Source organism: Limulus polyphemus, unplaced genomic scaffold (assembly GCF_000517525.1).
Source record: "Limulus polyphemus unplaced genomic scaffold, Limulus_polyphemus-2.1.2 Scaffold1615, whole genome shotgun sequence".
Classification (NCBI taxonomy): domain Eukaryota; kingdom Metazoa; phylum Arthropoda; class Merostomata; order Xiphosura; family Limulidae; genus Limulus; species Limulus polyphemus.
In genome coordinates, this window is record NW_013667225.1 from 85,093 (window position 1) to 96,657 (window position 11,565).

Genomic DNA, 11,565 nt, shown 5'->3' on the forward strand with positions numbered 1-11,565 from the left:
GTTAAAACTTTATTATTTTAACTTGTTATTTCTCCTGCTGTACGACAGGCGTATGTACGGTACAGCAAGAAAAACTTTTAATATAACAGCAAATGTACAACTATTTCAACTAAGGTTTTGTCATTATCAGGTACAAATGATGTACCTGATGATGACAAAACCCTGTCGAAACATTGTACATTTGCTGTTATATTAAAGTTTTTCTTCATTACCCATTCAAGCCGTCTCCAGCCATTATTCATGTTTAGGTTATGTCATTTTTGGATGTTTTTTAATAAATATGGTACTCTGTCCTTGTTCGACCATAATTTAGTGTCATCACTTAGTATTTGCAATGATATTTAAAAATTTCAAATGCTGAAATAAGCAGAATACTATTTGTTGTATGTTGAAATATGGCAATACTGAAATAGTCATTATTTACTTCTGTAAAAAATCTCATTGCTGTGATGACTAATAGCAGGTTGTTCTTATTATCATTATTGATTTTGAAATTTGCATCCCTCGAAAGAGTTTTATAAATTCTAATATGTTTATGTAGTCAAGTCACTGAACTGCCCTTTATTTGTAAGTTGACTGAGAATACTATATTGTACAAATGGTAGTATGAAATTATTAAAGCGTAAATGGAACAATAAAGGCAAAGAGAATCTGAAATGTAAAGTAACACTGGCTCAATCGTGTATTAATCACCTAGAAAAAAAACAACTGAAACCATCAAAATAACAGTTTCAACTTGGTTAGTCAGCAAACTCATTATTCATGACAAATAGGTATTTTCACTAGAGGATTCTCATTCATTGACATTCTGGTTGCCTAAGATTTCTTTAAAATTACCAACAAAACTTTGACAGAGGAAGAAAGTTTTGCACTAGATCTTAAGAAACTGCGTGTCTGTTAATGTGAAAATGAAGGTTTTTAATTATTTGATGGTGTTTTATATTATAAAAGAAAGTTTTATCTTGTTAACAAAAAATTACAGCTTTCCATTAATATTCCTAAATAACTATTATTTTGACAGTTTTGAGTTACAAAATACAAACTAAAATACAAAAAAAAACTAAATATGAGTGGGTGTGTTCATAAAAATTGTTATAAATTTTTTTATATTTTCAATATTGAAAGAAAGTAGTAAGTAACTACTAGAAATTGTGTAGTAAAAATTAAGCTACTTATATAGGTTGAGCAGAGAAGTATGGCTTCATCTTTAATTACACGAGTTGCTTTCATCACCTTATTTAACAAACGTAGACTACTTTCAACAAAGCAGGCACATAAACTGTCATTTCATGTCATCACATTATTTAACAAATGTAGACTACTTTCAACAAAGCAGGCACATAAACTGTCATTTCATGTCATCACCTTGTTTAACAAATGTAGACTACTTTCAACAAAGCAGGCACATAAACTGTCATTTCATGTCATCACCTTGTTTAACAAATGTAGACTACTTTCAACAAAGCAGGCACATAAACTGTCATTTCATGAGCCCAAATTTGAACCCATTTGAGCTTCTGTTTTTTGTTAAAACTTATGATAAATGACAGTATTGTGATTAAGTTGAATGATTTAACTTTAAAAGATTTAACCATAATTTGAGTGTTATCACTCAGTATTTGCAATGATACTTAAATATTTCAAATGCTGAAATAAGCAGAGTACTACTACTTGTATGCTGCCATATGGCAATACTGAAATAGACATTCTTTACTTCTGTAAAAAATCTCATTGATGTAATGACTAATATTTAGATAATGTTATTTCACAGGTTGATTACTATTTTATATTTGAAAAAAAAATCAAAGGATCTTTACAAGCTTAGAATTCTTTATATGTAAGGTTTAGCTTGAAAGTATTAGTAGAGTTTGTTACCTTATGTTTACCTATTTTGATCAGCTTCAGAGCATTACTTTTACTAGTCTTTATACTATATGCATATTGTGGACTACAGTACAGGCTACTGACTTTTGTGAAGTTTGTGTACTGAAATACTGATAATGGATATGGCTTAAATTGGGCACATACAGCTATTATTGTTTGGGCCATACGCAAGTTTTTTACTTAATGTGTAATTTCTCTAATGCTTGACTAGTTATCCTCTATCGGCTAGTCTAAAAGATTAGTTTCTTATTTTATCATATAGCTTTTTAATGCTTGAGGTGATTATTGTGAATTTTTTCTAGGAAGTTCATGAAGAGCTTTTCTGAGTGGAAGAGGTTCCCGTTTCTTCTTTTTTTTTTCATCTTGTTATGTTTCTCACTTTATGAACAATAAACATATAAAAGAAATGTTTGGTTAGATTTAATTTATTCTGCAACAATCAGTCAGTACAGCTTTTTAGAAAAAAAACAATAATTAAATTGTTGTTTAACTGCTTATTACCATATTGTATTATTCCAAGTTCTGAAATACTGGAGTGTGCTAGTGTGACAAAAAAACATTCAGGTAGGAGGTGAAGGGTAGTAAGAAGTCCGGCTGACTGGATGAGAATTTTTGGCATTTGGGGGGGAGGGTCAGTAGGAAGAATGGTTATGGAATAGAAACATCTGGAATATGAAATAAGAAGGGGCAGTAGAAAAATCTGGCTTGTTTTGTGGAACTTTGAAATATAATTGAAGTCTTATAAATATAAAAGAAAAGTCTTTCAAACTTTGGAAACTTCTGGAATAAGAGATGGTAAGGGCAGTTGAAAAATTATGTGCAAACTAAGAAGTTAGCACGGGGCAACAAGACAAATGTGAAGGTTAGTAAGAAGAACTAATTGTGAAACGTATCCGGGTTAGTATACTGGATGTACTTTTCAGGGTCCCCAAAAGTGTTCTGTTTCAAGAGTAAATAAAACCAAAATTAAGAGTAACAAATATTTTTATTTCTTGCTTTTGAAGTTCATATGTCATTCTGTGTTGTAGTCTACAGAGTGCACAATTCTTCTCGTGATTCATGGTATGCTCATGTTTTACTGACATCGTAACAGTACAAATTACAACATTAAGCATCCCTTATGTGTTGTCATTTTAGTATGTACTGATTGACTTAAAGGAAACACACTACTGTATAGTGGTGTGAGTGGTTAAAACAGGCGACCTCTCTAGGCAGTTTTTGGTCCATTATCAGGGTTAGTATATAAACAGTAGCTGCCTCTAGCACCTGATTACCAGAGTTGAAAGTTGGTTATGCATAAGAGGAAATCCAGTGATTCTGTGTAGCACCCTGTTATTTGAGTTAAATCTTGATATGCAAAAGAGAATCTAATAATTTTTAAGTGGTAACATTCTAGTCCATCCCTCATGGTAGTTGGTAAAGTTGTGTGATTATGAATAAAACAATGCTTGTATTACCTTAATATTTACATTAATTTTTAGGTATGTTATAACCATTTAGACATTTCTCATAATGTTAAATAAGTCTGTTAAAAGTGATAAGTTACGTATGCTTTTTTTTTGTACAATCTTTCAAATTTGTTAGGGATTTTAAATGAGAGGTATGGGGGGGGGGGTGGCATTTAAGATTTGTAATTTACTTGCCACAGATTGTCTAAGATGTAGTGGGTATTTATATATTCTACTGAGATGCATATATCTTGCAAAAGCTAATGCTTCCATACAGAATGAAACTCGCTTGGACTTAAGAAGTACATGTGTGAGCATAGATCTTGGTAGTGTTTATATTAACAAGGTTCGAACCCATCTTCTGGTAGTGTTGTTTATATTAACAAGGTTCGAACCTGTTTTCATCATTAAACAACAGAACTTACTTTAGTTAAGGTTTTTCAGTTCTTTAAATAAATCAAAGGAGATGAACTCGGTTTATGGTTTAGAGTACATTGAAGAAACAAAGAACAAGACTGTTTGTTTACTGGAAAGAAATATTCTTTGTTGGATACTTACCAAGGTTTTGTCCAGGGCTAAATTAAGGTCTAAATGAGTTTTTGTACAGACATTTTTATCATAAAACTATTCCTATACAACTTGCTATCTTTGTCTCAGTTGTAATGAAGAAAACTGCATGGTTTCTGATAATAAAATGTCTGGTGTAGTGATTCTATATGTACTTTAAATTTCAAATAATTTCATAGATTACAAGAAATGAGTATTTGGCACCACCTTTTTCTTTTTTGAGACTATTACACAGGAACAGGTGAAGTGTTTATTTTAAGAAATTCACCTCAGTATCTTTAACTATTTCATTCTTTTTTCTGTAGCACCAGGCATTCCGACAGCACATACCCGGACATACATCCGTTTCAAGTGGTAACCCTCATGACATGAGTAAGCCTGGACCTCTACCCACGCAGGGTGTTCCATCTGCAGCACTTTCATACCACCCTCAATTGCCTCAACCAGGCATGCCCACTTCAGCTGTTAATGGAACAGGAGTATTACCCCAACATCAGGGCCAGCAGATTCCAAGACCTCAAGCTGGATTTACGGCAAGTGAATATTCTTGTTAGGTTATACAGAAAGCACAATTTCACAATCAGTCGAGTAATTTATTTTAAAACATGTAATGCTTTAAGTTTAATGGTTAAGTTTCTTTAACTAATGGAGATTTTTATTTTTAAATTACTTTTACTGAAACAGATATAAATTGTGTATTAAATTTGAGTAGAACTGTTTTGTATAATAGTTCTTTCCTTCTCATTGGAATATATCACTCAATTGTTTTGATATTTCTATCTCTTTGGATCCTTTTAAAAAAAATTTTCGTTTATGCCGTTAACGCAAGTTGAAAACAATTTCTTTAATTTGACAGTAAGCCACTTTTATCACATTATGCATTATTTTCTTAATAGGATCCCCTAAATAATTGCATATTTTGTAATCAAAGTGCTTTGCATATTTTAGTTAATTCTGATGATATATGACGACGGCAACAACATGTATGGAATAAAATTTTTGGATTTGTTTCTATTCATATAACTACAACACTTTGTTTTTTGAAAGTGAGTTGTTGTTAGAAGCCATAGCATTAGCTATACATGTTTTGCCATAGTTTTTGAGTTAAAGAGAAAAAAAAGATAAACACTTTTCTCTGCAGGTTTTGGAGGTAGTGTTGTGAAAGCCATTATGATTTACTGATTTATAAATATATTCTTAAAACACATACATCCCATAACTATCAAAATTGTATTCTACAGGGCTTCCAAAATTTTCATTTTGATAAAAAAAAAAACTGAACATTGGATGTTTTTTTCTGCATTTTTGCTTGACTTTTGTTTTATGTATTTAACCTTAAAAAACTTAATGAGAGAACAGCATTTGAAATTTAGTCATATGTTAAGTTGTATATTCAAAATATAATTATCATGACAGTTAACAACTGGATAGTATTTGAAGTATGAGGTATTAGTATGGTGGTGTTTGTGTTACAATACTTGGATGAATTAGGAAGCCCTTGAAAATGTTTTTTATATTGTGTTGGTGACTTCACATTGCAGCTGGTTCCTTGTTGGTGTCTGGAATTAGTGATGTTTTAACTGAGACATTCCCATAAACACCTGGCCATAGCTTAACTAATAATTCCAGGTCATGATGAAGACAAGTTTGATGGTAATGAAGTTTTGTTCTTCTAGTATTGTGCAACCAGGTAACTTGTTGAGGAGTAATAGTTTGGCCAATTTATAAAATGTCTGGAGCAGTTGGAGCCATTCCGAGACTGACCTTGAATTGAAAGCTGTCAAATGAACAATCAGGTTAAATTAGTTTGCACAAATAATAGTTTTATATTTTAACGTATTTTTTCCAGGCATTCTACCATCCATCCTCACGGCAGAGTGCATCGATTCCTGTACACACCATGCCTCGACAAAACATGACTACGATGAACACAAACCCACCAGCACTGAACCATACACAAATGGGAGTTATTTATTCTGGAAATCCGAACTTTGGATCCCCCATGGCTCATCAACAACTACTGATGCAGAGTCCAGTACCAGCTGTTTCTGTAAGTAGTTATTAACGATTGTTTATTTGTATGTTGCTTTATATTATTTATTCTCTATCTTGGAAAGGTTCTACTGACACCTTGCACATAACTGTTTTTTTTTTGTTTTTTTATGTATTCTTCTCTGTAGAATCAGCAAAAGATGAGTAATCCTTAATTTTCACTGATCATATTGTAGTTTTTTCCTTAAGTAATGAACAAATGTATTTAGAATAACAATTCTGTGTAATGTTCTAAAGAGTTTATTGTTCTAATGTTCATGATGTATAATAATAATAATAATAATAATAAAAAAGTATCTTACATCACATAATAATTACCTTTGTCTTAAGTATAAATGTTTTTAGACTTGTATAGCATAAAACATTGCCAGTTTTTCTTAAAATATGATTATACTGTATTACTTCTTCCAGTGAACTTCATCTTCTGTTGTAGTGTTAACACCAACCAGTTCAATTCTATTACATCCACCCACCTGTGGTTCAACAGTAATCTGAGGGCTTATAATGCTAAAAATCTGGATTCTGCCTGAACATTAACACAGACCAATCAGTTCATTCCTGTTACTTCCACCCACCTGTGGTAGTAATCTGAGGGCTTATAATAATAAAAAGCTGGATTCTTCCTGAGCATTAACACAGACCAATCAGTTCATTCCTGTTACTTCCACCCACCTGTGGTAGTAATCTGAGGGCTTATAATGCTAAAAATCTGGATTCTGCCTGAGTATTAACACAGACTAACCAGTTCAATTACTTCCACCTACTTGTGACTCGGCAGTAATCTGAGGGCTTGTAATGCTAAACATCTGGTTTTAATAGCTGTAGTCAGCTTTGTGCTAAACAGCAAACAGATTACTTCCATTGTACTCTGCAGACTGTATTTAGCACATGTCAACTATTGTTTTGGGAAAGTGGGTCTTAAGTTATTTGTTGTTTTCTAAGTTACATTTGCTATCATCCCTATTATCCTGTAATTTAGTGCTACTTTATGTATTGGGAATTTCAAGACTTTGCTTTTCTTCAACCTCTCACTGAAAGATTCTGACCTGGTTTTATTAAGTCACAATGCAATACAAACAGTTGATATGTTCATGTTCGTAAAAACACTGAGTAGGGTTTTCTATCCATACCATTACTGATTTTGATGGCTTTAGTGGGTTGACATTCTTTAAAGTATCGTGATCCTTGTGTGTATTATACTTCATTACTGTTATGATTTTCTCCATGTATTTTGGTTTCAAGAGTCATGATATTTTTTTTATATTCGCCATGTATTTTGGTTTCAAGAGTCGTGATTTTTTTTATATTCTCCATATTATCATAAAAACCAAGTAACAAATATAAACAAAAATCGTGACTGAAACCAAAATACATGGAGAATATAAACAAAAATCGTGAATGAAACCAAAATACATGGAAAATATAAACAAAAGTCGTGACTGAAACCAAAATACATGGAAAATATAAACAAAAGTCGTGACTGAAACCAAAATACATGGAGAATATAAACAAAAGTCGTGACTGAAACCAAAATACATGGAGAATATAAACAAAACATCATGACTGAAACCAAAATACATGGAGAATATAAACAAAACATCATGACTGAAACCAACATACATGGAGAATATAAACAAAACATCATGACTGAAACCAACATACATGGAGAATATAAACAAAAATCGTAACTGAACCCAAAATACATGAAGAATATAAACAAAAGTCGTGACTGAAACCAAATACATGGAGAATATAAAAACATCATGACTGAAACAAACATACATGGAGAATATAAAAACATCGTGACTGAAACCAACATACATGGAGAATATAAACAAACATCATGACTGAAACCAACATACATGGAGAATTTTAACAAAAATCGTGACTGAAACCAAAATATTTTCCATGGCAGCCTGAATATTTTTATAAAGTCGTATGATGATGTTGAACTAGTTCCAAATAGTTAAAAGAAATTAACTGAAAAAAAATGACCAAAGGATAACAATTAAATGAAATTGATTTTTAGTAATCACTTTTGTTGTTTTGTTTCATTTCCTAAACCATAATTAATACTGCCATGTATGGTTTCAGAAAGTTTTGTTCAACTTGGACTGGTGCATCTCTTTACATAAAATTCAGAGCAGTATATTATGGTTAACAGCTTTGAACCTTACTGTTAAAAGTTCCATTAGCTTGAATAGCCACATGTTTCTGGGCTATCTGAAATATTTTTTTTTACCAGATATATTAAATTGTACTAATATTTCAGTTTTTTGATTTACTGATGTTACTTTAAGTATTTATAACACAGTAAGTACTGGAAATGTTATATAAAGGTTAATGCTAAGTATGGCAAAAGATTCAAACAAATTGAACAAAAATAGTTTATTGACAGTCATTGTTAAGTTCTTTATTTGACTGTGGCTGGCTGCTTGGACAGGACATAAACAATCTCTGAATTCATGAGGATATTACAACCCTAGTGATTATTTCACAAACCATTGATTACTTTCATCAACAGTCATTCCTAACCCTTGACTAAGTAAAACACCATTCCAGGAGGACATGACACTCCAACAGAGCCAAGTAAATATAAACCTCTAAGAACAATTATCAGTGTGACTTTATGGTTTTTGTACATATAGTTGACAAGGATGTTGGTAGTTGTGCACAAAGCAGCTGTACGAACATGTACAGGAAATGATCAGAATAAATCTGAGTAAAGATGTATTATTTAATAGTTATAAAATGGTTAGTTTTTCAGCCCTCCCAACAATGTTTTTATTTGATCTAAGTTTTAAATTTATCCTGTACAAGTTTCCTCAGCATTTAGATATGTACTTGTTCAACTTTATTCATTATTAGAAGTAAATATAATACTGAAATGTGTTTATTTTATTATAACACATGCAAAATATTAGCATAGGCCTCATCATATGAAAAAGTTAGGTGCAGTACATCATGCATTGGCTCATTTGTTAAAAGAAATGATGCAATAAAATATGTTCTAAAGCATTAAACTAATATAAATATATGTACAGTACGTATGTCATTGTATCTTGTACATAAAACTTATCTTTGTTCTATACAACTGTTTCAAGTAGGAGTCTAAGAAAGTAATGTACATGCTATGGAAAGGTAATGGATTGACTTAGTGGGTCTCCACGCGTGATTATTGTGCTCAAGTACTTTATTTGCTTTGGATTCTGCATACAAAAAAAATCTCCTACAGTAATTTGACTCCTAAGAGTGACACCAATCATTTATAGTTTGTGAAAGGGGAAATAGCACAGACAAAACACATCATTGCGCCAACAATACAAAACCATTAATAACAAACCTCGTGATGTACTAACAGTTTGAAAATGTCCATTTCACATAAGGAAGAATAAATACAAATACAATTTTGAAACAAAACATTTTGAATTATTACAAGTTTTATCTCCTCGTGAAATTTGAGTTTATTATGACTTGTGTTTTGTCAGAATGGGAACTAATCCTTTTTTTTAGAATTGTGACAAATGGTAGCCATACTGAAATAAGAGGTTTTCTCAAAACTGGTGTGGCACCAACTGTATGAAGTATGTCAAAAGGTGTAGAGGTTATCTGCAGGTCAATAGTGGACATGGACACAAGGATGGGTTTAGAGGTAGAACAAGACTGTGATAGAGACAAACTTGAATATGATCTAGAGACAGGATAACATATTTATAATAAAAAATGTAGTTTGATTCCTGCAGTGGATACAGAACAAATAGTCCATTGTGTGGCCTTTTGCTTAAACAACTAAAATCAAATTTTAAACATTTATCACTTTTATTATTCTTGTAGTGTATTAAGGGGGTGGGCATTAAAGGTGCACACAGTGTTATTTAAGTTGAATGTTTTTGTAATGTTGAATAATTATGTTTAGCTATTTGCTTTATGATGATTATATGATTTAATCATATTTAGTGATAAGTGGTTTTTTTTTCTTCACTAAAGTATCATCATCGACCTCAACAGTATGCAGCTCCCCAGTATTCCATGCCAAATGCTCATCAGCATGTATTTTTGACAGCTGGTAACCCTCAGTATGCTTACAACCCACAGATGCACCAACAGTGTCAATGTAAGTTTTAATTTAGTGAAGTTTTGGAAAGAATGATACAGCTTAATAGAAGTGTACCCTTTGTGTTAAAAGAATAAACAACTTATGACAGTCTGCATTACTTTAAAATATTATATGTCAAATTGCAAGTTCAGTTCAGCAAGTCACGTAACAGTTAGTCTATATCAAGTCAATGTAGAACAGAATGTATCAGAACTAATTATTGGCATGTTTCGCATTTAGTAGATAATGTGATGCCATTGAAAATGTATCACTTTTGAGAATGATGTGTAATGAGTCTCAAGTGATAAATTTTTGTACTCTTACCATAAAGATGTGTTTAGATTAGGGATTCAGAAATAATTATAATTTTTTCCCCTCTTCTCCACTCCTTCCACTGAACACTTCTGTAAAGAAACAACCATATTTGTGGACCAGTGGTTGGGAACTGCTGATCTAAACCAACTTGTTCAGGAAAAAAACAGTCTTGGAGAAAACTACCACTAGAAACCTGATGCGTGTAAATATCATGAATTTAACTTGAAGTACAAACTTTTTGTTGCAAAGCAACTAAAACGACCCTTTCAATAATAATCTTGTAAAAGTCTTACTAATGTGAAGGCTAAAATGCAGTTTGCTTGCTTTTTATTTTGTGAAACATGCAAATGTCACTTGTAGTTGTCACCTTGTTCTTCTAATATATATGGTATGGATACACGTGCAAGCTTACAAGACGGATCATTTTAGTTACAGCATGAAACTCAATATGCAGAGAAAGTAAATCTAATTTACAAATCGCTCAGTAGGTAGTATTATTGTTTGAGATTTTGCTTTACAATTGAACATAGCAAGAAGTATTTACATGTATAGATAGGTAAAGTTAACCAACTTACTATGTCTGTGTGAAAGTTATATTCTAGACCATATAGAAACATGATTGTGCAAATAACAAATAAAAATAAAAGTCATGAAAGTAGAAAAGTATAATTTAAAATAAAAAGTATGGGGTAATAATCTCCTATTGCATTAGAGATGTCCTACCTCAGCTAAGGATTGTGGGGTCCATATGTCAGGGGTGAATATGTTCCCAAATAGTAGGCTGATTCAGCAAATGACTGGTTAGGATGTTGTGAGCTATGGAAAAGACAGGAAATGAAATTCACTCTCTCACACTCATAAAGGAAAAGGCAGGAAATGAAATCCACTCTTTCACACCCACAATGGAAAAGACAGGAAATGAAATCCACTCTTTCACACCCACAATGGAAAAGACAGGAAATGAAATCCACTCTTTCACACCCACAATGGAAAAGACAGGAAATGAAATTCACTCTCTCACACTCACAATGGAAAAGACAGGAAATGAAATTCACTCTCTCACACCAACAATGGAAAAGACAGGAAATGAAACCCACTCTCTCACACTCACAATGGAAAAGACAAGAAATGAAATCCACTCTATCACACCCACAAGGTCCTAGCCTAGCCCAACTATCAGATATAATTCAAATATTGCTAGGT

General features: G+C 32.1%; 1 protein-coding gene across 2 annotated transcripts in view; it reads left to right on the forward strand.

The window, feature by feature from the left end:
• Window positions 1-11,565, forward strand: part of LOC106464302 (eukaryotic translation initiation factor 4 gamma 3-like) — a 92,861-nt gene that overhangs the window by 20,204 nt on the left and 61,092 nt on the right. For both annotated transcript variants that reach the window (XR_002611715.1, XM_013924429.2), the window contains exons 4-6: window positions 4,205-4,432; window positions 5,749-5,949; window positions 9,939-10,065. Coding sequence is in view for 1 of the 2 variants with exons in the window: in XM_013924429.2 (XP_013779883.1) it covers window positions 4,205-4,432; window positions 5,749-5,949; window positions 9,939-10,065 (556 nt within the window). In the remaining variant the exon portion in view is untranslated. The remainder of the gene's footprint in view (window positions 1-4,204; window positions 4,433-5,748; window positions 5,950-9,938; window positions 10,066-11,565) is intronic.